This window comes from Giraffa tippelskirchi, chromosome 9, assembly GCF_054371585.1.
Source record: "Giraffa tippelskirchi isolate mGirTip1 chromosome 9, T2T-mGirTip1v1.2.pri, whole genome shotgun sequence".
Taxonomy (NCBI): domain Eukaryota; kingdom Metazoa; phylum Chordata; class Mammalia; order Artiodactyla; family Giraffidae; genus Giraffa; species Giraffa tippelskirchi.
Genome location: NC_137283.1, coordinates 43,598,025 through 43,624,526, shown reverse-complemented (window position 1 = coordinate 43,624,526; position 26,502 = coordinate 43,598,025). Strand labels below are relative to the sequence as shown.

The following is a 26,502-nucleotide window of genomic DNA, read 5'->3' as shown; positions in this document are numbered from 1 at the left end:
TAAGTGGTGCTAGTGGTAAAGAACCTGCCTGCCAGTGCAGGAGATATAAAAGATGCAGGTTTGATCCCTGGGTCAGGAAGATCCTCTGAAGGAGGGCATGGCAACCCACTTCAGTATTCTTGCCTGGAGAATCCCATGGACAGAGGAGCCTGGCGGGCTACAGTCCAGAGGGTCATGCAGAGTCGGACACAACTGAAGTGACTGAGCATGCATGCATGGTAACAATCTCATCCAACAGGGAATTCACAGAAATTACGTCAGAGAACATGGAAAACCTTATGAAGGTGGTTTTCAAAATGAGAGAAGTTGAGACACCCTCATCAGAAGGAAACAGCAAAGCAACTGAGAACAAGTTGGGTTATAGAGGGCAGAGACCAGAAATTTGGGGCAGACCAGCGAGAGAAAATGCATCCAGAAGAACTGTGAGAGGACAGAAGGGCATTATCCTACAGGGTCTTTCGAGCTCAGTGCAGAAATGGGGGCAAATGCAATCTGGGCCGAATCCCAGTGCTGAGGCTGAGTGGAAGGGCACAAACCCAAGACCTCCTCTGCACCTCACCCCTTTCAAAACAAAACAAATGACAACAAAGTGGGGAGAGAAGGGAGGGTGTGAGCAATGCAAAACATGTGGTGGGGCTGCTGGCCGGTGCTGAACACAGAGAGAACCCCAGGGAGAGGGGTGGTGAGCAGGCGAGGAGAGGTTTGGCAGGGCGGAGGGGGTCTGGCAGCTGGAGAGTGAGAAGACGACGGAGGGAGAGACAGCTAGGGCTTTGGACAGAGAACAAACCCCTCTCCCCAGCTGGTCTCACACTTGGGTAAGACAACTGGAGAAAATGTAAACATGCTCATTAGTAGTTTTCCAATCAGTTGAAAAACAAATGGGAAGGCAGAAATGGCAGTGGAGTGTCCCAAATACCAAATCTATGAAACATTCCCTCTGGAGTTTATTTTCTCATTTGCGTTGCTTGCTGTGCTGTCTCCCTTGTGTTTGGATTTCAGTATGCTTACTAGCTTTATATAGGGTACTCTGAACCAACCCTAACTAGGACCAATTTAGTTCCACGGGGAAGGAGAGTCTGAGTCGCATCTTCCTCTCTGGATACAAGATCTCCATGGAGCCTCCCAGAGACACACGAATAACACAGGCATGTCACTGGCAGGTCCCCTCACACTCTGCTCCAGGCTGATATTCCCCCAGCAAACAAGAATGAAAACTCAACTACAACCACCACCTCTTCTGTGAAACTCTATCCCCAAAAAAGAGGCAAAATGCAACTTTTGGGTTTGGGGATCTAAAGAAAGCCAGTTTCCAGAAAGGATGAAATTACATTCCAGTTTCATCTGGAAATGTCCAGGGTGTTGACTCATGTTGTTTTTTGTTGTGTTTGTCTGTTTTCTCCATCACATCAAATTAAATTCGTCCGAAGAATATATTTTGAAAATCAATTTCTCTTAGTCATCTGTTTAAGGTGGACTCCAAAAAACCTGATCTTCTATGACCCTGGAGTTGAAACAGCCTAAGTACAAACTATCTAAAAGCATTTCAGCTTGAATCTAAACAAAAGCAGATATTAAACTACATAACTAGTGTTTCTTCAAAGCACTGAATCGATGTGGGTAACCAGAAAGTTGCAATTTCAGCAGCTATCTTGAATCTCTTTCCTACAAATGAGCATTTGCCAGAATAATCCTGATTCATGTAATGTTAGTGCTAGGCCATACCTTAAATCAGTGACTCCAAGTTCACTGTTTTACAGAAGGGGAGAAGGAGGCTCCAGGAGGTTGAACATTAGTCAGTCACAAACCCAGAGAAAGCCCCAGAATTCTTGACTGCTGGGCCAAGGCCCTTCCTCTGCCCTTGGCTGCCTTCCTATTTGATTTGCATGTGTAGACAAGTTCACCATGTCCATGACCAGTAATACCACAGGCCCATCTCGTGTCTTTCATTTTGCATTCCAAGGTACTATGGTATTAATTTCCATTCTTGCAGTCTGAACAGCATCAAACACCTAATCATTTTGGTCTCAGTGCCTACAGATAGGTTAAGGAATTTTCCATCTTCTTTGAGAGTAGAACTACTTTCTAGCAGAACCACTAATTTAGCTTTCTAATTTCTTCTTTTTTATAACATCTATAAGCTATTATAGGAATCAAACATCTAGATATGAAAAATTAGTATAAAAGAGTTTATTTTAAAAATTCTCCGTTCCCCTATCCTAATATCCTTATATCTATCCTACTATTAAGGATTTTTACCAGTCTTTTAAGAAAACTTTTATGCATAATGTAAGCAAGGAAACACATACACTCCCTTTAAAAATAAAATGCCTAAGATGTCTTGGCCATATTTTCATGTCAAAATCATGTAGAAATACCTCATTTTTAATGGTTACATATTCCATTCTATGCATGTACTTCTATTTACTAGTCCTCTATTGATATGCTAAAACAGAGGGCAGAAATCTCTATATTTATTTTGTTCAAAGATTTATCCCAAGCACCTAAAGCATTGCTAGGCACATAGTGAGCACCAGCAAATATTTGTTGAATGAGTTAACATTTGGGTCATTTCTGGCTTTTCATTATTCCAACAATGCTTCAAAGAATATTTTTGCAAAGGAACACCTTTGCCTGTCCTCATGTGCTTGTTCTCAACAAGGATGGATGCTGAAACATGTAACAGAGGTTATTATAATGTACAAAGAAAAGAGATTCAGTAGAGATCCCTAGAATAAAGTATACGCATTTTAAACTTTGAAAGATATTACCAAATCTCCCTTCAAAAATTTCGGTCAACTTCCAGTCTGTACCTCTTTGCTTATATTGTGCCAACACAAAATCTCATGAAACTCTTTAATCTTCAAAAATCTAACACGTGAAAAACTGTTATCACCTTCATATTTCCCTAATTATAATTTGAGGCTGAGCATCTTTTCACTGAGGGCTTCCCAAGTGGCACATTGGTACAAGAATCTGCACTGCCAACGCAGGAGATGCAAGAGACGTGGGTTCCATCCGTGGGCTGGGAAGTTACCCTGGAGAACGAAATGGCAAACCATGTTCAGTAATTTTGCCTGGAAAATTCCAAGGATAGAGGCATCTGGTAGGCTATGGTCTATGGGGTTGCAAAGAGTCAGAAACAACTGAGCGACTGAGCGCACACACACTCACACACACCCGAAGCTCCTCTAAGAGAATAATGCCCTGAACACAGTCTGAATCCAAGGCGTCACACGTGTCCTTGCGTGTGTGTGTGTGCGCTCAGTTGTTTAATCATGTGTCTGACTCTGCGACCCCATGGACTATAACACCCCAGGCTCCTCTGTCCATAGGATTTTCCAGGCAAGAATACTGGACTAGGTTGTCATTTCTTCCTTCAGATTTTCCCAACCCAGGGATTGAACCTATGGCTCCTGTGACTCCTGCATTGGCAGGCAGATTTTTTACCACTGAGCTACTTCAGAAGCCTATATATATGTATATACACACACATACACATATACATACATACATATATGTGTAAATAAAATACATATACTCACACACATGCATACATGAGTTTGTTGTGTTGAATGATCAGCTGAAGTCCTGCCTTTATATTAAATTTCCAAAAAAATAATGTGAGTATAGCAATACCTAATCTTAGTGAACAAATAAAAATTAGAGATTGTCAACTTTATTCCAACTTTCATAAACTACAGACTGCATAATTTGTTCTGGAATCTGCGTGTGGATCAATGTCAAATTTACAGTAGTTCATAAACACATTTTTCTTTTCAGCATTTAGTGGTAATATTCTAGAGGTGAGTAAAATTTAAAAAGCTTAAGAAGAGGGAAAGTTAATTTCCATATTCTTTAGGTACTTTCATACACTACTGGCAGGATTGTAAACTGGTATAAACTTTCCTGAGGGCAACTTGGCATTATGTATTAAAATTCAAAATATGTACACTCTGGGGTCCAAAAGTCTTTTGAAAATAAAGTTGGACAGAAATACAGGAATGAAAAGGGTAAAAGGATATTCACTGGGATGTAGATCACAGGCACAATTAATGAGAGGTAACAAAATACTTGTGTATCAGATTTTTTTAAAACAAATTACTGAATATTCATTATGCATATAATAGAATATTTATTAGCAATTCAAGAGTCACGTATGTTTATATTCATCAGAAGGAAAGAGTATCACAACATATATTTGAATGGATGGTGAAGCGGGTAGTGAAACATGTTCATATATGTGTGTGTGTATATGGATATACACATACATACACGCATGTGTGAGAAAAGTCCAAAAAGATGAGCACAAAACACTGCTAGATGCTTGGATTTCAGACAGTTGACATCCTCCTTTATTTCTTTCTATTATTATTTGAATGTTTAATAAATGACAGGAAATAATAAATAAAAGAATAAGAAAGCTTTCTGTGCTACATATACACACACAAATGCTGATATATAGGCTGTTTCTCAGATTAAGGGGGAATGGTACTGAAATAATTTTTGTACAGGCGAAGAAATTCCTGAGACTGACCTTGGAGAACTTAGACTCCTGCCGGCTTCTATTTGGGAGAACTTCAAAAAACAGTCCAGGAGTTAAGGGAGCCCTGCCTGTTGGCCACAGCTCCCCTCTGTTCAACCTGATCCTCTAAAATTCTGATCACTCTTAACCAATCTCTCGCTAGTCTAGCAAACTAGCACAGCAAACTTGGAGAGACAGTGAGCAAACCTGGCCCCTGTCAAATACTTAAGAATGAATGTCCTTCACAATTGCAGTGAATGTCCCTGTCACAGCTACATAATACAGCTGGATGGAAAAGGAAGGGCTCCCAAGTCCGCATCCGACTCAGGACCAACACAATACAGCCAAGTTCAAATCCCCCCCAAGAGCCTTAGTATCCTCAGCTGGATCAAGTCAGTGTCCATCTGAGTTTCGCATCAGGGGCCAAAGATTGGAAGGATCTCTTTGCTGTGTCTTTTCAAGTTGAGAGAGTTAATAGTTCGGCTCGGAGTTTAGGAACTATCTTGTAATAACACGGCACTGCAGTAATGTATAGGCCAAAGTCATGCAAAAAATATTTGTCTCATTCCCAAACACTGAACTTGATAATTATATAGGAGCTTGGATATTAAGGACCCAGACATAAAGGAGTGGGTTAAAAAGCATAATTATGGCTCAGAAATAGCATGTGCCAGATGACATTTCAGGCCAAGTCCTACTCAATCGACAACAACAAAAAACAGCACCCAAAATCAAACGGTAGGCTGCTTCTCTCTCTCTCCCCTCCCCACTCTCCATCCATCTATCTCCCTCTCTTCTTTTCCCTCCTATTTTGGGAAATAAACTATGAAAAGAATCATGCACCATAATGATCATTTAGGAACAAACTTGAGATGAGAACTGGTAACAAAATAAGGTCCTTAGTTCTGGAATATTAAGATTAACAGCCCAAAGATCTTCTCTCAGGTCCTGAAATTTTACAGACCCAAATTTCCATGCCTCATAGGCTGTATAATTGAAGTATGCTACTATTTTACCCTTAATATAGTAAGGGTGAGGACACATTGATGAAAGACTCAAATCATTACTGACCAATGACTCTTAAGTGTGCAGACAACAAGACCATGGCCTGGGAGGTGCCCAAGGTTCATCATAAGCAGGGCAACACCTCATTGGCAAGAGTGACCCAGCAGTCTCATCTCAGAAGCCATTTTATCATTAATAAAAAATACTGGTTTCAAACTTGCTTCATGTTGACAGTTCTCATATTTTACTCTCCCTGCAGAATACACAGCAGTTCCCTACCATCCTGTGCATCAGATAGAAACAGTTCACTTGCTGGGCAGGGCCAGCCTCTCCCTTTCCTCCTGAGCAAGTGACCAGCTTCCTCCAGAGAACTCTCCCCAAGGATGCTCTGTCTCTGATCCCATGTCCACATGGATTCATCTCTACCCTGGTGCTTCCCTTGTCAGGAGCAACTCCTCCCTATAAAACCAGATCTTCTATCCTCCATCACAGCCAGGCTCAAAAGTATCCCATTAATACAGTTTCCACAACTGGAAGTATCCTGCAGAGTAAAGAAAACTAGAAGTGGAGTTAGAAGGCTTGGGTCACATGGTCAAATTTAAGTCACTTGATCGCTGTTCAACTACCAGCAAGTTATTCAACTTCCCTGATTCTGTGCAAATGGCATCATCAGGCTAGGCTGCTAGATATCATGAAAGGTGCTCTAGGCACTTGAGTTCAGTCTGTGGCTTCTGATTTCTTTTTACAGCCCTGGAATGTCTGGAACCAGGCTCAGATTCTCTCTGTGCTCAGTAAACCCTGTTGATCAACTGTCTCGCTTATCGTTGTGTGCCCTGTGCTGACAGGCTTGTGTCCACTCCCACCCTCACTCCTGCACCAGCCCCTCGTTCCACCTCCTTTGGTCACAACTGCAGCCAAAAGCCATCCCAGACCTTATCATTCAGTTAACGCTTACAGTACCCAAATTTGTAGGGTTATCTATACATATACAGAGAGCAAGTGTTTGGTGACCCAAGGATTCCCACCTTCAGGGGGTGAGGGTTGCTGATTTCCTTTAGTAGCTCAATATGTCCCAACTGCTGATCTGTCAGTCAGACCCCATCAGCTTTTGGTGTCCCTCCTCTGGGATTCTGATGTGGAGGTCACTGGGCTGGCCCTCTGGTTGGTATTTGGTGAAGGTGAGGAAGAATCTCAAAACTTCATGTCAAAGATAGCTGGGGTTAGAAACCGCTGCTCCGATTAATATAACTATTTTAAACTTTAAGACACAAATTGCTTTTGAGAATTAAGCCTGAGACAGTCAGAAACATTACAGAGAACCAGAAATTCCTTTAATTTTCTACTCTAATTTGTGATCTTCCTTATCTATCAGACTATGGGACACAGCATTAAGACTTGTGGAAGTTACAAGTTGGGAATAACTTAGAAAAGGTCCAGTACTTTTCACTGTATGTTCTCAGTATGGTACTGCTGAAGAATAATCAGGAAAGAATCCTTTCTTCCTCTTTTCCAAGTTTTCTCACTTCTCCAGGGATGCTTCTGTGAAGGCTTGGGAAGCTCACAAGCCGTAAAGATCTTGGCAGTGTTGAGTATAAAAACCAGCATGAGCATATTCTGACTTTGTCCCTGAATAAGTGTGTGGTTTTTGTTTGGTTTCTTTGATTTTACATTTCAGCAATGTAAAAGATCTGAGAAACATCTTATCATCCTGGCAAATTATTAGAAGAATACTGCTTTCAATGGAGAATGAACCCTCTGCTTTCCCAGAACTTTTCTTTGTATTCTCTGAGTTTGGAAAGGAGATGGAATGCTTATAAAAACAAACAAATAAAGGAATGAACAAAAAGCAGTAGAAGTTAGACCCAAGACTGCTTCAGAGGGTTCAAGGTAAGGAGAATCATTGCCTACAAATCAATCAACAGATTGAGCAAAGGAGGAGAAAAGATGTTGTGCTGTTTCCTTGATTCCTATCTGAATTCCCAGAGTTCCACAGAGCATTCCAAAAGTAATTTGGCTTTTGTGCACAGTGCACAGGGACTAACATTTTTCAACAGAATTTCATAAGGAGATAGGGTAATTTTGGACCCTGCTCTCAGCAGAAGCTGAAAAATGGTTGTTGCTAGGAGGACAGAACTGGGCTTTTTAATGACCGCTCATTTGAACAACTACCCTAGAGGCCAAAAATTGCCTACTCTAACCCCACTGAGAATCATGGTGGATTTGCCCAAGAAAATTCCTGCTCATAAAACTTTGCAGAACAGATCTGTTAAAACAAACCTGTAATTATGAACAGAACAAGAATCTCACTTAAATAATCTTGCAGCTATAATATCAACTGATTTAGTAACCCCTCAAACTTGGTCAAACACAATTGACAAGATTTGAGTCCCCTGAATGTGATTACTGAGCATGCTTGAGTGACCACCAAACTATGTGAGATGCTAAAAAAAAAAAAAAAAAAGGACAGTAGATTTTAATGTAAGCAATTTAAAATATTCAACAATGATTTTCAATATGAAACTGGTAGCCAAAAGGGAGAACTTTTATCAAGTGTATTTTTTTACCAAATTCCAGAAATGGAAGTCAAGTGACAGGATGTGCCTAAGGTGACCTGGTAAAGGGACGCGAAATGTCTGCTATTTAGCCAACACCTAGCTCCTTCCGCGCTGGATAAATTAAGAACCGAGGGTGAGAAGGATGCTCTGTGAACTCTTGTGGCTGTACCTGCATCCTTACAGACTATTTCCATGCTCAGTGGAGTTATTAGACTAAAGCATCACACATCACTCTAAAATTTTCCTCAGAGAGAAACTGTAGCTTTCTACTTCCTCAGTTCTCTTGGTCTGGGTCAGAACATTAATATTTATTGGACAGCATGTTTTTAAAGTGGGAAGATATTTTAAAAATCAAATATTCTGGTTTGTTTCAAAGAATATGTTCTCAGCTAAAGTTTGATGCTTTCTTCCTGTGGGGGTGAGCCACAGTTGGCCACAATTCACCAAAGTTTCCACCAGCTAACAATAAAAAATTATGTCCCATTCTAAAGAAACAAAAGAAAAATTACACTAAAGTTGTGCATTTCCTTTCCAGTCCCCAAAGACAATCTGAACAACTGGCTCAACATGCCAAATTAAGCCATGAGAATTTATCCATATCTAATAAGGATTAGTAAACGTTACAACAATGAACATGATTTTGACATAATTTATACTTCAACTTCTAAGGCGCTGGGTTCAGCATGATAGAGGAGGATATGCAGACTAGTCCTGCAGTGTCCTCCGAGAATCCCAATCACGTTTATAACAAGCAGGAGGGTTCGTCACTTGATAAAAGAAGGTTTCTTTATATATAAATAGTATCTTTAGAACCAGAACATGGTAACTGAGCTCAAAGAATTAACTACCTAGGGAAGATTCAGGCATCTTTTTCCCTTCAAGCCCAAGATAATTGTTTTGGAAGCAGAAAACTTGGTGATGGAACCCGCCATGCCTCTTGTCAGAGCTGGGTGACCACCTGCAACTTGAAAAACTCTGGAAACATTTCTAAGTTACATATTTGGAGGGAGGAAGATTAAGACTTCTGCACTTTGGGCTAGCCAGCTCTGACTGGGTCTGCTCCATTCCATTTCTCATCCATACTTGCCAAAAGCACAAAGAGGCAACTGGGACATTTGCTCATAGTATCTGCTATTAAGATAAATCAGTAACACTGTTGTCTTTGGTTCATAAAATATAATCCCCCAGAGATGGCTCTTACCCGTCCAAAATATCAGTTTTTTGTTTCTGTGCCTCACCAAGGATTGCATCACTAGAAAGCTTAGAAACACAGAGGCTCTCCCTGGAAGCCCGACCACATCTCAAGATGCCTCAGAAGACCCTGGCCCCAGCAGACCTCCCTGGAGCCTGGACAAGCAAGACCGGGGCTGGGAGGTCTGGATACGTTTTCCTGGAAGGAAGATGTCTGAACCCACACTGAACTGGGTTCTTTCAAAGCAATGTTTGCACCTTCTGCACTATTTATTTTTCTGCAAGGATAAATCACGGTCTGGCTCCCAGAAAAGCAGAAGACAGGGGCCTATTTATGAGCATTGTCACTCAAGTTCTTTTTTCTTTGGTCAAGGGAATAAGTCATGCGGAGTGGGTTTGTGTCAATGGATTGTCACTAGAGACTGTTTGGGACCATCATTCCTCAAAGCATAGTGCTACTCTGTGGGGAAGAAAAACATAGCCCTGTCTTTGCACCTCAGAACTGAGATCAACATCCTGTACATCTGTATAGCCCTCAAGGTTTTTAAAGACCGTACCCCAGAGAAAATGCTTTGTGATAAGGCTTCTCTGTGAGTTAGACAGCAAAGTACATACCCATTTCACAGGCAAGTAAGTTGACCTCCTCACCATCATACAACTAGTAATGAAGATGACTCAGGACCACACAAGTCAAATGAGCAAAATTCAGAGCCTTCCTTCTTCTCTATCATCCTTGAAACCTTGAGTTCTTAAACATTCCCTGGTGGGAAATATGGCAACTGCATGACAGTAGAAAACAAAGGGGTTCAAAGTGTTACCCTAAAGTCAGGTTCACTCACTAATTCTGAGTTGGTTTCCCCATTTGCATAGCAAGGATCATGATGGTATTACCTCCTTGAGCTTTTGTGAGGATTGTAATGAAACAACAAAAGTATAATGCTATGCCTAGAATATAATTTCAAGAAATAATAGCTTCATTAATATCTTACTGAACAATATATTTCCTCTACTCAACTGCAAGCTCCATCAAAGTAAATACTGTGACTTGCTTGGGCATCTTCAAAGTCATTGGTGTAGATCAAGTACTCAGTGTACTCTATGGATGAATGCACTGGAATAGTTTCTGACTTTCAAAACTGCAAAGAACTAAGATGTCTCTTAGTTTAATCCCTTCACCTCACAGATGGGGAAGCTGAGCCTGTGAGAGAGAAACAAAAGGAGCTGCCTGAGGTTTCTTAGTGTGTTTGGGGTCAGAGCAGGGCTGGAACTCTGAACCTCAGGTTCATTCTCAGAAGGATCACCTTCTATCACCTGCCAGGGTTTTCTGGTAAGGTGGGTTCCCTTATTTTGTTTACAGATTAAAGATTCAACATTATATTTTCTAGATAGCTGCTGGAGTCAGACATCTTAGAGAGTATTGGGCCCCCACACCCAAGAAGACTGACAAGAGAAACTCTGCTTGCCTGCCTCGTGACCCACACGCAGCTTCACACCCTAGCAGCCAAAGAGGCTTTGGCACACCCAAGGCAGCCCAAAGTAGTAGGGTTTCTGGGTGGCTTCTGAGCTGGGTTTATAATTCCAGGAGTGCTGGGCCATGAGAGAAAGAAAACAAACCAGCTTCAAGATGATCAGTTAATCAGATGTTTCTGGGGCGTAAGAACCACTCTGGACTGAGACCCTCTGAGACATCACTGTTGACCAGTGAATCATCATTGTTTTCTGAAATGGATCACCTCTCTGTCCAACCTGAACCTGTAACTTCCTTGCACAATTTCATTCTCAAACTGTTGCAAAGATCATCTCAATAAAGATTTGCTGGCTGTGGCCAATGGGCATTTCCCAATGGCCACATCAGGGTAAAGATAACGGAATAGGATTGTGGTTGTTGTGTGCTCATTTTTAAAAAATTAATCTCATCTAAACACTGGAGTTGTGGGGTTCTGGCTCCCCCACCTTGTCAACTCAGCAACTGCACTTGGGATCTGACTTGAGAAGAACAGATTCCAACTCTCCAGGCTGCTCTTCATCCCCATTGACCACTCTCTCCCCAGCAGTGCTCCACCTTCCGGCAAGTCTTTGCCCACCTATCCCTTTCTCAAGGAGGCATCTTGAGGATGCCCTATTCAAAAGCACCCCCACACCTCAAAGAACATCAGAACATCATCTTCATTTTTCTTCATAGCATTTGTTGCCATTTAACATGCTATAGATTCAATGTCTTTATTTTGTTTCTTAGTTGTGTCCTCCACTAGAATACAAGTTTCCCCCAGGGCAGGGATTTTTGCTTTGTTCCCTGGTATCCTCAGTGCCCCAAAGAGTATCTGGCATATAGCTGATGCTCAATAAAGAGTTGTTGAATGAACTGCCCATTTTTTTTCCCTCATAACTATTCCCCTAAAGTCATAAAAGTCTTCCTCGGCTTCTTGCTCTCTAAGTTTATCTATCACTTGTACTAGAATAGTGTATTAGAATATTCTTTCCCAAATCTATAACTGGCATGTTAGAGACAAATTTAAACAGTTGACATTTATGTAAAAAATTTTAAATGTCAACTGCTTTGCTGATGAGAGCTATTGTTTAATTTTTTAAAATCTTTAGAATACCCATGACTTCAGTATTTCAACTTTGGGTCATTAATCTTAAGGAAAATAACATGAAAAAAAAAAAGATTCATGTATTGAAATGTTCACCAAGTGTGGTTTTAATAGTGAAAAACTAGAAACGATTGAGAGGCTAACAAGAGAATGATAAAATTAATTACGGCAATGATGGAAATCATAGAACCAAGATATATGTGTTTGAAGGCTTTTAAGGACATGGGAAAATGCACACAACATTAAACATTTATAAGGCTAAAAAACCTCTATTACATAGTATGTCATGTCTTTGTTCAAATATGCATGTAGACAATGGAATGAAGGAAACTATAAATCTTAATGACAGTTATTTCTGAGTGGCGGGATTACGGGTGATCTTAGTTTTTTATTTACACTTTTCTAAGTTTCTACAGTGAGCATATATTATCTTTACAATAAAACATGTATTTATGTGTTTTCAACTTTGAAAAGTATCATTTACATTATAGGGATAGTTACAAAATTAAATCCTTATGATTTCTTATTAATAATATAGTGCTACATTAAAAAAAAAAAACAGAAAATATGAGGGATTCTGGAACTTTTATCTCTGCAAGTTGCAGAGAATAAAAGAAAAGAAAGTGACATTTCCCCAAAAGAATATGCAATTAAGTGAGAGTAAAGAGAAACTACTGGAAATTTTAAATTCTGAGTTTAATAATTGTCTTTCTGTAATCAGAAGAGAGCAAAGTGAAAATCCTTTTCCTATTATTACTTGATAAAGCAAAAAAAAAAAAAATTCTGAAGTCAGGAAATGGTAAACTCAGTCCATGCAACAATGCTGATCAATGACAAAATCAGTCTAATTTAAGCACAGTTATTCAAGGGGTAGTATGAAGCAAAAAGAGGGCCAGGGGAAGGACTTTTCTTTCATTTTTGAAATTCAGCATCAGGAAGACACAAGGGCAGGAAGTCGGATCTTTTTTCAATTCATGTGAGATGATAAGGTGAAGACAACCTGAAAGGACTTTTAATTATAGGATGAGAGGAGGGAAAGAAGGGAGAGACAAAAAGGGATCAGGAGAAGCCTGTTTTTATATGTTAAATGATGAAGAAGAAACCAGAAAACTGAAGAAGAAAAAGGCTTTCAAGCAGAAATCTTGAGAATGAAACACAAAGGCTCCAAGAGGCAAATGTCAACAATTCATGTGGGAAAGCAGAAAATGCAACACACTTGATCAAGCCCGCAGCCCCCTCTCCCTTGGCAGCGGATAAGCCTGATGATGCAGGATGAGATAAGTCCCTCTCCCCAGCCTGTACATGTGACCCCAGGGTCAAGGCGGGAGCTGGCTGGGGCAGCGGGAGGTGCTGGGAGTGGTGCTCAGGGTCATAGAATAAAGCCTGTATTCTATGCTCCTTTTCAGCCCCAGGTCAGGGGGTTTATGACTGAAGAGGTATCACACCAAGTTGGGGACATCTGCTGGGAAGACCATGCAAGTCTTGGAATGAGACCCCTCACAAACTGTGGCATCTTTGCCCGGTTCCTATACCATAGTTTCCTCATCTCCAAAATGGAATTTATAACACCTGGTTTTCAGAGTTGTTGTGAGAATTAAATGAGATAATATATTTAGAATTCCTAGCCTAGTTTCACGTATACAATAAGAGCTCAAAAACTGTTAGCTCCTCCTACTCTAAAATGTGAACAACAACAAAAAACTATCACAATGAAGAAAAATGGTGCACATATTACACCCACACTCGATTCCTCTTAAAGCAACATCAGCCTAAGATACCCCCAAATCTACACAGCACAACCACTGGATCCCTCCCTCCCCAGAACACAATGGCTCCCCAGTGGCTGACATCTTGGAAAATTTCCGCATATATACTCTCTGCTTTGGTGGGAGATCTGAATGTTCTTGAAGGCAGTAATGAACAGGTTAAAGTTGAGGGGATTTCAAACATGTCTAATCCAATAAGAGGCTTGGTAAAACATGCGTTATCACTTAAAGAATAAATGTTTAAAAATAGAGCACAGATGTGAAATTTGAATAAAAAAAAAGAAAAAGCACGTGAGAGATCTTCTTGGCATTTGTATACTTCTCTGTTTTGGTCACCTTCAGCTAAGCCTGTTATTCTGATGTACTCTGCCAACAGCTAGATACTACGGGGGTGCTTCAAATTACTGAAAGAAAGCTGGCAAATCACTCTAAAACTTACAAGTCAGCCCCATCTCTCCCTTTCTGTATTTCTAAAAGTGGGGGAATGAAGGGGTAAAGTTGGTCTTTTCAAGTTTTTCTTCTTAAAAGGTATATTCCAAAAGCAAAGAATATGCTTTTCTAAGACTAGATACTTGGATACTTGATACTTGGATACTTGAAAACATAAAGTATCATTGGTAGATAGGCATTTGTCACAAAAGTTAGGCTGTGAATTGCCAATCATAAAATTCACAGGAACTCCTACTTCTGCGTGATGTCATTTCCTGTTCCCTCAAGCAAGCAAAGATTTTTAAACATTGGTAATGCTTCTGCATTAAAAAAAAAAAAAGCAATGTGCTCTGTCATCTGTTTTATGAGCTAATATCTTACTGGTGGTAGAGATGATAAAAACCCAAGGCTCAAGGACAAAGTCAGTATCAACATCTCCTTCTATAGCCCAATAGTGCTCCACACAGTACCTCCATGAATGTTTAGGGAAGAGAACTAAAACAGTTTTTAAAACATGGCTTCCTTCAAATGTGAGACTGAGAAAGTGGTCCACCAGAGTCAGCCTGATGGTTTTGGAAGGTGCATTTCTAACAAAGATTAGAGAAACATATGGAATCACAGAGAAAACACCTAGCCTCCACAGTCTTTGAGTGCTAGTTTGTGATGCAACTAGCAAACCAAGTGCATTCCCTGAGTATTGAGATTGAGGCACCAGCTGCTTAGAGTTAAAAATGTCTCCAGGCTAAGAGCAGACCAGTGCCCTGACCAATCACTGGGACACTAAGAGTAAAGTGTTTTCAGTAATATCAAGAACTTAAAGTTTTACCTCTGTGAGAATGCCCTGCCCTTGGCCTGCTGAGAAGAGAATGAGTATTTCTTTCTTTTTTTTTAAAAGGGGTTCTCCAGAACAAACTGTAAAGACACTTGGCACTGAAGTCAATGATAAATAGAGATGTGGCCAGATTCTACCAGTGGGACATGAACAGCTTAACCCAAAGTGAGTCTACAGTAAAAACCAATGCATTTGCATTTCAGCAATTTGATCTAGGGCAAGTCTGTGATGCATTACAATGTTGGGATCACATCAAGCTTTCTGGCACTTGTCCAACCACAACATGAGGCTATGGGAACCCCACTGCATGGAGTTCCTTCACCGCTGTTCAATTGTGCTCACCTCCCAAACCATAAAGCGTAATTAAAAGTCATCTGCATCCCATGTAATGGAAGTGTAAATGGGAGCACAACCACACGCGGCCCCCAGCAGAGAGAGAAAGAAATGCCTGGTGAACCACTCCACTCGGGTGATTCTTGTTTTTCTTGACAGGACGCTTCTACCTGTGGCGAGATCCAATTTTGGCTGGAATCTCATCCTTAGAACCAGCTTTCCTGAACACTTTCTGCGGCAGCATCTGCCTTCTCCCACTCTTGGAGTGGCTAATCGTCTGGCTAATTCTTGGAGACAATCCTGTGATGGTCTGGCCACTAAAGAGGAGAGGTAGGCCCTACCCAAATCAGTTATACTGTGTAGACCTGCACAGGGTCCAGAATGTTAACCTGGATATAGGACTTCTCTTCTCTGCAAGCTCTGGAGGGCAATACAGAGAATCAGTGGACTAGTCTCCTGGTCTTAATACCTTCCTGCTCCCAACTGACCAGTGTGTTTTCTGGTAACCAAAAGCAACACCCAGAGCTAGTAGGAAGGGGAAAAGAAAACCAAGCACAATTTATCTCTGATCACAAAAGTATTCTAACTGGCTCTGAGAAATAAGCTGGTTCTAATTTTAACTGAACAATAGTATCTGGCCCTCATTTTAAAAAGGGCATTTTCATCAAGGATGTGCATTTCACTACTTCAGCACACAAGGGAGCATCTGGGAATAAGGCTTAGGGGGTAAGACTTAGTTTTAAGCTTTCTTCAAAAACCCTTTAGCAGCAGGAAAATCCAATGATTTCAGAATTAATTATTTTGATGTCAATCCTTTCTTCAAGGGTGGAGGAAAAGAGTTGGGGGGATTGGATACAAGACACAAAAGAAGTAAAGATTGTAAATTTTAGTATTTTTAGAACTAGCATCCTTAGAGGAAGAACAAAAATACAAAATAAAAATAAAAAACCTTAATGAATTCCTAGTTAAATCCCTCTCCTCAAATGGCAAAAATCTGGAAGGCAGATTTTTTTTTTAAGAGAGATGGAGTAAGTGTCAGAGGTGTGTACTTGCAAAGAAATGGAATTGGGAAGAATACAAAAGTCAGATAGACTTATATGTCTACTACCAAACTATGATTAATCCCTTATATCTTTCTGTAAGCAACAAGTTACAGATAGTTAATTTGTACTGTTCTCACCTACATAAAGGTGTCCAGCCTAGAATCAACTCAAATGTCAAAACCCGAAGAGTGTCATAAAGATTCTTTCGTGGTTAAACATAGCTGGAATTTCTTAACTTGTTTCATATCACCTTCTCTGGCTCTTTTGAAAGGTGTTTAAAGGGAGTTTAGGTATTCCTGGGCAAATTAATTTATAAGAAGCTCAGACATTTTCCGGAAAGAAATGGAGGGACTCCTTTCATAACGGAAAGTCATCTCTGCCATATCTAGAAACTCAGTGACATTTAATTTAAAAAAAACAAAAAACCTCCAAAACTGGAAGACATCTGAAGGGTTCAAAATAGACAGTCTTGCAAAAATTCAAGTGTGGTAAAAAGTCATCTCTGCAAAGTGTCTTGCAACATGACAAGAAAGAACACAGCACCAGTTCTGTGGTCATCTTTCAGCAAACAAGTCTCCATGTCTTTTTACCAACTCCGATAGTGGCTTCCTGGAATATTACAGGCAGAATTAAGAGGCTCAATTTTGTCTAAAGTCATGACTGATCAAGGAAGTCTCTTCTTTTAATAAGCTGCTCTAGCAATTCACTCATCCATTCATTTATACAGTCAACAAACATTCACTGTATGCCTACCAGCAAATGTTAGCAACTGTAAGGAAAAAAGAGTCATGAGGTCACATTCACAGTCCTCATGGAGTTCATTAACTAGCAGGACAGATAGTTTCTATCCAAGTAATCACCAAAACAAATGCAAAAACTGCATCTGTTCCAGTGCAATTAAATGATGTACATGTGCTAGAAGAGTGCCAAATTGGGGATTTGACCCAATCGAGAAAGTCCCATAAGGCCTCCCTGAAAAGGTGATGTTGGACTGAGACTGAATTGAACCAGTAGGTGTTAACTAGGTGAGGAAAAGAAGAAAATGTGTTCCAGGCAGAGGGAATTGCATGTATAAGGCAGATAGCATGTTGGTTTGAATTTGTCTTTATCCCACCAGCAAGGGAAGCCAGGGAAGAATTTTCAGCAGTGAGAGCTAGAGCGTGATGAGCATATTGTAGGATGTACCTTTAAAATATTCATTGGGAGGACTGATGCTGAAGCTGAAACTCCAACACTTTGGCCGCTTGATGCGAAGAACTGACTCCTTGGAAAAGACCCTGATGCTGGGAAAGATGAAGGCAGGAGGAGAAGGGGACGAGATGGTTGGATGGCATCACCAACTCAATGGACATGAGTATGCAATGCACTGGGTAGTTGGTTGCTTATGAGGAAAAGGTGAGATAATGTTTGTAAACTATGTGTACAGAAAACACTTGGTATAGACCTGGCTTGTGGAAATCATGCAATTATTCACACAAAACAATATTTATTTGGTGCCCACTATATGCTTGGCAAAGTGCAATAGTTAGGGGATTGTTGAATGAGCTACTCATGTTCAGTCACTGAGACTGCTATGGGCAGAGTCTTGCATGGGATGAGCTCAAAAGGCAGCCTGAATAGGGTAATACCTCTCATGCGCCCACCTGCCTCAAAATCCCCAGACCCATGATCTTTCCCTCCCATTGGCCTGCGTATCTCAGGTCAATTATGTGGGTGATGACAAGCGAGATCTGGGACTCACTGTCCCTGGGATGTCCTCTCTGACTGATATCTATGAGGGATGCATACACAAACCAAACAAATTTAATAAGTGTTGTGGGCCTGTTCAGTGCAGGTTGGGAACTGGGGTCTACAACTCCTAACACATCTGTTCACGACTCCCCAAGTGCTTGGGTTTTAGGGGTATGGGGACCAGGAAGGCTTTAGTGCCAACAATTGTCTGCTCTATCTCTCATGGTTCAACAGTATGTTCTCAATGAGCTGTGACTACAATGTATGTGAAAAACAACAAAGATGAAATAAAAATCAAACTATCTCTGAGGGCTGGTAGTGATAAAATCTATTAGTAGTAGCAGTAGTAGTAATGGCAGCTCACACATATTTGGAACATTTGTCTACCAGGCATGTGCAAATCACTTTATATACATTATACCTCACTAACGACCCTCTGAATCATGTATTAGCCCAATTTACAGATGAGGAAACTGAAGCTCAAGGAGGTTCAGTATTTTGCTCATGATCACTCAGCTAACAAGTGCTGGAATCAAAATTTAACCTATGCAGTGAAACTGCAGATGCCAAATGCAAAATCCACTTAAGGCTGTCTGTGTGGCACAGACGTCTGTTCAAGCATCATGGTGTGTCCACCTACGAAGCCTGAGCAGCACATCCAGCCTCTCTGGACCTTTGGCTCCTTCTCTGTAAGAGCATTAGCTCTTCCTCTTTGGTGGGAGTTGATGAGTTAATGTATATAAAGCCCTTTGACCCACACCTGGCACATGATGGGAGTTTAAAAGTACTAGCAGTCATTATGTGATCAAACATCCTAAGCCTAAGAGCTCTAGGCAGAACTAGTCTTTATGAATGGCTGGCTGGAGACCATTCTCAAATGGGTTTCTGGCGTCTACTTTAGGTATACAAAGATAAAAGGACCTCAGAATTTCTGGAATATCCATCTGCTTGCAACTCTGAATTGCCTCCTAAACATGGCGGGGTATATGTGGACTCAGACGGGCTATATGAAACCTGAGCTCTATCACTTACAAGCTCTGTATGTTGGGCGGGTTATTCTGTACTCTGAGTCTCAGCTACAGACCCCAGAAAGAGCAGGTAATCTTGACATATCACAGGGCTGCTGTGAGGACGGTGGGACAGAGTAAGTCCCCCAGGGACACTGGATTCCCTTCCTGGCACAAAGTAAACTCTCAATAAAAATGGCATGCTTTTATAAGCCAATCACTATTATTTTCAGACTCATTATCATCTGCAACAAGGATACATAAATTGACATTCTTTCTTGCTCTGTGGCCAGTAGGGTGTGGGGAAGAATTTCAAACCTAAGTCAGGGAAAGAAGCCCATCCTCCTCCTTTGCTGCTTCTTTTTCCACAACAGTCCTTCAGACCCTGCTTTTAGCCCAGGCGGGAGGCTAACTGTGCATGGCTGGGGTTTCCCAAATGTGCCCCATGATACCCAAAACCAAGCCTGTCGTGAATAATGAAGGCTTTGTACAGTTTCCCAGGAGCAGATTGAAGGGCTGCACTCAATCCTTCCTGGAATCCAGGAGTGCATTTTCATGATGCTGAGAAAGAAAAAAAAAAAAAAAGCCTTAAAAAAATTCCTTACTGGGAAGAGTATAGGGAGATTTGGGGAGGAAAGTATCTAAGAGACAAAAAGATAAATGTAATTCAAGGAGCCTGATGGTAAGCCCTCTGCCAATCTTGTTGTTATAGCAGTGCAGCCTGTTTCAGAAGAGCTGGACCTATAAGGTGGCCATCAATACTAGAACCATTGGCAAATACATAATAAATGCAATTGCATTACAAATCAAGATGTAGTGCTCTCATCTATGGTTCTAGACTCTATGGCCAATGAATACTGGAAATCATCAGAAGAGTTGAAGGTCAAGATGTGATATAGCTCTTATGCACCCCCAACCCCAATGGCGGGGGTGAGTGTCTCCTCAGCAGCTGACTGACCTGAGATCTTTGGATCATGTACGCATCGTAGCTGGACCCATGGTACTTGGCCGTAATATCTGGGCTGTAGCTAGCATCACAAGTGCATGGTATGTTCAAGGTCAGGGGCTGTTTCCTAGGTCTATAAACCTGTGGGAGAAAGCTACAATGGTTACGTGAAGGAGGGGAGGATGCAGGGTGCACAGGGAAGGAACTAGGAGAAAGCAAAGAAGGACCCCCAACTTGACTTTCCGTGGCCAAGTGGGTGGAAAAACTAGTATAGAAGGTGCACAGCCCCAAACGAAGTGGTCAGATGTAAGTGGCCCCTAACTCCTGGGATCAGCACTAGCAAGCATGCTGCTCTGTGGAATGACCCCAACACCCACCAGTGCCTGGGACCCTCCCTCTGCAGGAAAGGGCACCCAGGCATGGTGGTGCTTGTTTACTCACTCTCTTAGTAAGGCAGCCCCATGAAAATCAGACTCTGGTTCAGGGTCAAAGGATGCCTTTTCCTGCCTGGGGAGGGAAAGTGTTGGCCCAATTGTGACAGGAGGGAGCTTATCTTTTCAGGCATTCAGAGAGCTTCAGAGCCATGGGTGGCCCCAGCTAAGCTGTGATAGCCACCTCGTGAGACCACAGACCACTGAACCATTCTCTGCTGAGTGGGTTTCATAATGAAGCTGCAATCTAACTAACTATTTGTAACCATTGATTCCAAAAGCGCTCAGGTGATATATACATGGAGGAGAAACCGTGTCTGAAGATTTCAGAGATGATTTCACAATATGCTTTAGGTATAAACATTTCCATTTAAGCCACTTCCAGGAAGCCACACAAAAGACACACAGTGGCCTAGATGAGGGAAAAATAGGATAATGTGGCAAACGAATGTTCAAAAAAGTATTTGACTAAATAATGGCTACAGGGGTCTCCAAGCACAGCCTGGCTCTCTCCAAGCTTAGGGGCTGGGAGATGGTTCTTGGCCAGAAAGTTTGGGTAGAAATCATTGAAGAATCAAAGTTGGAAGTACGGAGAAAAAGAAATCAAAAGAACTAGATAATGGGAGTCATTATTGGGCCCAGAAAGTGAGCAAGACAGAAGTTAAGAAGTTCTATGGGAAAGAAGGTGCCCAGAATTTAATTAGTACTTTCTAGGATTTAGTCAGAAGTCATACAAAGTCCACTGGAAGGCAGAGAGCTGAGAGGTATTTCTGGGGAGAAGATGTGAATACAAAAGAAAGGAAAACAGCGCTGGCTGAGAACCACACAAGCCCAGGCACATGCACAAAAACAGGAAAGCAATCAAGTGTTTCAGCACTTTGGACTATTTTCCTCCTACCTGGTTTCACCTGCTTGAGCAACAGGATGGACATGGCAAAAAAAAAAGAGTAACTAAACCCAGAGAAAGCACTCCCAACCCACAAACCAGCAAAACACACCAGTCATGCAAAAGGTCCCACCTGCTGCTTTAACTGATGCACTAGTCGATCTTTTTCCCGCTTGAGGGCCATGACTTCTTCTTGTGTCTTTTTCTTTTTGGAGGCAGACAATTCCAGCAAGGCAATGTTCGCATCTTTTTCACTGATTGCTGCAAGAAGTGCTTCCTGTCTGGTAAAATAAAGATATTGTGATGATTTTTATAAGGTGAAAAATATCAGCATTTATAGTTGAAGTGAGCCATGACATGTTGTCTCAAGGGGAGGAATTATGGACAGTGATTAAAAACAACTGCTTCCTTGATTCTCAGAAGAATGGACAAAGTAGTTTGTATCAGAATCCCTGAGACCCACACACTGTGTCCTCTGAGACACACCTTTTGATGGCTTCACAGACACAGCTGTATACAAGAAATGGAGGGAGTCAGTCTGCACATTCCTAAGACATCTACCCATTTATCCATCTAGTCATTCAACTGTCTGTTGAATCCTTCCATCCATCTATCCATCCATTTGCCAGGTAAGGTTCTAGATACCCCAAGACAAGTCAATAAAGTTGGGCAGCAAATTCAATATCAAGTATTATTTTTATCATGCAAGATTTTCTTTTGAAAACGGCATGCAGAGATATTTATTAGGTTCTCCTTTCAAATTTCAATGAAATTAGTAACGCTCCCCTGCCATCCTACCAAGAGATACTTGTTTCTCAGTCTTCCTTGCCTCAGTAATTTTAACACCAACCACTAAGTAGCCCAAGTCTCTCAATTAGAACTTATCCTTGACTCCCTTTCTTCCTTGTTCACTCAGAGCCAATCCATCAACAATTTCATTAGGTTTTACACCAAAATATATCCCCTATCTCAATTAACTTACTGTTACAAACTTATCCCACCCACCAGCAACTACTTGTGTAGCTTAACCACTTGCCACCCTGGTACAGAGACCAAAGTTATCTTTAAAACAATATAAATCCAGATTTCACCATTCTGTTGAATGAAAAGTCCATCCCATCACCCACTAAACTTCAAATTCAGATCCTTTACTGATGCCTGCAACTGGTTATACCAACTGGCCCTGAGCATCTCTCTGAGGTCATCTTGTTCTTTCTTTCCCTCCTCAGTCACTAGCCTCCTGCACATTTTGTTCCTGGTCTCTTTTCCAGTCCCTGAAAATATTACACTTGTTCTCACCTCTTAAGCTTTGCCTCCGCTATTCTCTCTGCCTGGAATGCCTTTGCCACAAACAGCACCTTCCATGTTTCAGCTCAAAAAAGCCCTCTCCAGTCATTCTCCCTAGAGGTGACTTCTCAGCTTCCACCTTGTACCCAAGCCACTGGTCTATCACATTACACTGTTTTTTGTTTTCATAGAACTGTTCACTGCTTGAAACAATCTTAAGATATTTACTATTTGTTTGTTTTCCAGACTTGACACTCCATGAATTGGAACCCCATTTGCCTTGTGCACTACCAATTCTCCAGCTTCTAGAAGAGCATAAAGCAGGTATCAAAAATGTTTGTTCAATAAATAAATAAGTGCAGTTTACACTTCTTAAAAACTTTTAAGACACCACTGGAAAACTCTTCCTCTCACTTAAAAAAATTACAGTGCTTTGACTACTGATTAATTGCTGATCATTGCTCACTTAGAGAAGTATTACAGTTGCTTCCTTCCATTTTATAGTCCAATTTTCTGTCAACATCTGTCACAAATTTTAACCTATAATTTTCTGAGACTATTACTGACTAGGAAATGGCCCTCCTGATATGTTTCATTTAGTCCTCCTTTCCTCTGAGGAGGCCTTGTCTCAACCATTTGTGTCACTTCAGCAATACTCTAGATAATTTAGAAGCCCCTATAGCCCCAGGAAAGCCTCCATATTGAGTACATTTTTCCACACAAGCCCCAGGACTGAAACCTGGTCATGGTCCTGTTTTGCCTTTCTTTAATCTCCATCACCAGACCAGGCCCTCTCTAGATGTTTGGACAAGATGGTCATTATTTGGATCTTGGATTTCTTTTCCTTTTCACTACAGGGATTTGTATGGACTTTTCTGGGCCCTGCTCATGCCAGGCAGTAGGAGCTTCTGTCTGAGGCCCAATCAGACATGTGAGCAGCAGAAATGTTGGGAAATATCTCCACTTTCCAGAAGAAAACTAGTGTAGGCTAGACTACAAATAACAGCATTAATAGTCAACTTCACAGAGCCTGTCTCTTTCTGAATAACATCTTGAGACAACAGACATGTCAGCCATTCACAGCCACTGCATATTTATACATAAGGCCAAGGTGAAGAGGCTGCATGGACTTCAAATCAGGGAGAGCTCAACTGCTATCTACTCCAATTTAGTTACAACACATCCAAGGTGATTGCAATAGTTTTTGCCACTCTGCTCCAAATAGAAATTTCCAAGTGAAACTTTTTAAATGCAAACAACTGAAAAGATCATTATTTGGAAAATTGGGAGTTGATAGTACATTACGCTATATCCCAAAGATTCACCTTTTATAGCTATATGCAGCCATTTAAAATGCTGATTAAAAAAATGTAATGATATATGAGAACACGTATGTTTGTTGAGAGACTCCACGAGCCTCATATTTCTGCATATTTTACAAGCAAAGGTGCTACCTTCCGTTATCACATGTTTCCAAGGATTGTTTAGAGTGAATAGCCTTGAGAGATACACACAGTGTCCCCCTTACAATCAAAGGCTAAATATACTGCTGCCTTGTATAATAGTGTTTCCTTGCAGAGCAAAGGACAGACATCTTACTGCCCTGTCTTATAAAAGATTCAAGTTCCCTGAAGTCAGGGCTGCTCTCCTTCAATGCAACCCATTACATATACAGCTATTCATCTGGCCCTCTTGTCTTGCCTCCAAAGAACTCGGGGAATGGAAAGGGTCTTGACATAAATATACTAATGCTTGAGCAATAAAGCCAAGGCCTCTAACTCAAAAGTCTCTTGTCCTCTGCCTGCGTCCCTGAAACAGAGGCAGGCAAGCCTGTTAGCATGTCATTAAGAAAAATTTCAGACCCTTCGCACCTCCTGACATGCAAATGTATACACAATATCCCCCAAACAAAAACCATATTCATAGAAAGAAATGAGAGGGAAAACACTAAAATGCTAAGAGGCATTATCTAATGGTGGTGAAATAGATAGGCTGGTTTTTACTTTTTCTTATGCTTTTATCTTTCTATGTTATACTTCCCTCTCACAAAATATCGTAAGAATAAACACTTAAAAATTGTAAATGAAGCACTTCAGTCACAAAATAAACTGCAGGTACATGCTTCAAATATTTGGCATACCTAAAATTTGCTTCTTTTCCCATCAAGGTACATATGTTCTTCCTGTCCTTCTCATTCCTTACGCACAGGTAGGTGTACACACACATTTTCACACACATACACATCTGGTACAATCTACATCATCTCCCATTTGGACAATTACAACAATCTCCTAAATAGTCTCCCTATGTCCACTTTCATTCCTGTATTCCATGACCCTTTTAAATTCATTTTCCTCTTCTAGGTCAAAATTCAGAATGACATAACGTTAGTAATTGTATAGAAAAAGCAAAAGAGTTCCAGAAAAACACCTACTTCTGCTTTATTGACTATACCAAAACCTTTGATGATGACGATCACAGCAAACTAGAAAATTCTTCAAAAGTTGGGAATACCAGACCACCTGACCTGCCTTCTGAAAATCTATATGCAGGTCAAGAAGCAACAGTTAGAACTAGACATGGAACAATGGAGTGGTTCTAAATCGGGAAAGGAGTACATTAAGGCTATATATTGTTAACCTGCTCATTTAACTTATATGCAGAGTACATCATATGAAATGCTGGGCTAGATGAAGCACAAGCTGGAATCAAGATTGCCAGAGAAATATCAATAACCTCAGATACACAGATGACACCACCCTTATGGCAGAAAGCAAAAGAACTAAAAAACCTCTTGATGAAAGTGAAAGAAGAGAGTGAAAGAGCTGGCTTAAAACTCAGCATTCAAAAAACTAAGATCATGGCATCTAGTCCAACAGATGGGGAAACAATGGAAACAGTGACAGACTTTATTTTCTTGGGCTCCAAAATCACTACAAATGGTCACTGCAGCCATGAAATTAAAAGATGTTTGCTCCTTGGAAGAAAAGCTATGACCAACCTAGACAGCGTATTAAAAAGCTGAGACATTAGTTTGCTGACAAAGGCGTGTCTAGTCAAAGTGAGGGTTTTTTCAGTAGTCATGTATGGATGTGAGAGCTGGACCATAAAGAAAACTGAGTGCCGAAGAATTGATGCTTTTGAACTGTGGTGTTGGAGAAGACTCTTGAGAGTCCCTTGGATTGCAAGGAGATCCAACCAGTCTATCCTAAAGGAAATCAGTCCTGAATATTCATTGGAAGGACTGGTGTTGAAACTGAAGTTCCAATACTTTGGCCATCTGATGCAAAGAACTGACTTATTGGAAAAGACCCTGATGCTGGGAAAGATTGAAGGCAGGAAGAGAAGGGGATGACAGAGGATGAGATGGTTGGATGGCATCACCAACTCAATGGACATGAGTCTGAGCAAGCTCTGGGAGTTGGTGATGGACAGGGAAGCCTGGCGTGCTGCAGTCCATGGGATTGCAAAGAGTCAGACACAACTGAGTGACTAAACTGACTGAAAAGCTATCATCAACCTAAAGAATGACCCCTCTAAACTTCTTTTCTCCTACAGTTCTATAACTTGGGCTTTTCATGTATTTAACATGTATTGCTCTTCTTATAATACATCAAAAGTCCCAGCAAATTAATTTCTAATTTCCAGTTTTCTCTTGATAAAAAACACATTAATTCCCAAATCTCTACAGGTGGTGTCACTAAATAGAGCCTCAAATCTAATAATTCTTAATTAGTAAACCTCAAAATAAATTTAAAATCATTTTTATAAAAGTGTATTTAAAACTACTCATCTATACTAATATCCATACAAAATAACAATTTTGTTCTTCATAAACTTGTCCTTATTGTATTGTTTGTTTTATTTTTGTTTGCTCTTGGCTAAGAAATCTTTTTATAAGTACTAGTATTATGCAATGATAGAACTCTGAATAAAATTAATGT

General features: G+C 40.8%; 1 protein-coding gene across 11 annotated transcripts in view; it reads right to left on the bottom strand.

Moving 5' to 3' along the window:
• ERC2 (ELKS/RAB6-interacting/CAST family member 2) overlaps positions 1-26,502 on the bottom strand; it is a 957,804-nt gene that overhangs the window by 204,154 nt on the left and 727,148 nt on the right. For 9 of the 11 annotated variants that reach the window (XR_014064002.1, XR_014064001.1, XM_081524874.1 and 6 more), the window contains one exon: positions 21,405-21,552. Coding sequence is in view for 9 of the 11 variants with exons in the window: in XM_081524874.1 (XP_081381000.1) it covers positions 21,405-21,552 (148 nt within the window). In the remaining 2 variants the exon portion in view is untranslated. Of the gene's footprint in view, positions 1-19,209; positions 19,570-19,966; positions 20,096-21,404; positions 21,553-26,502 lie in introns of those variants that run through there. The other 2 variants (XM_081524873.1, XM_081524875.1) reach the window with 1 other exon arrangement.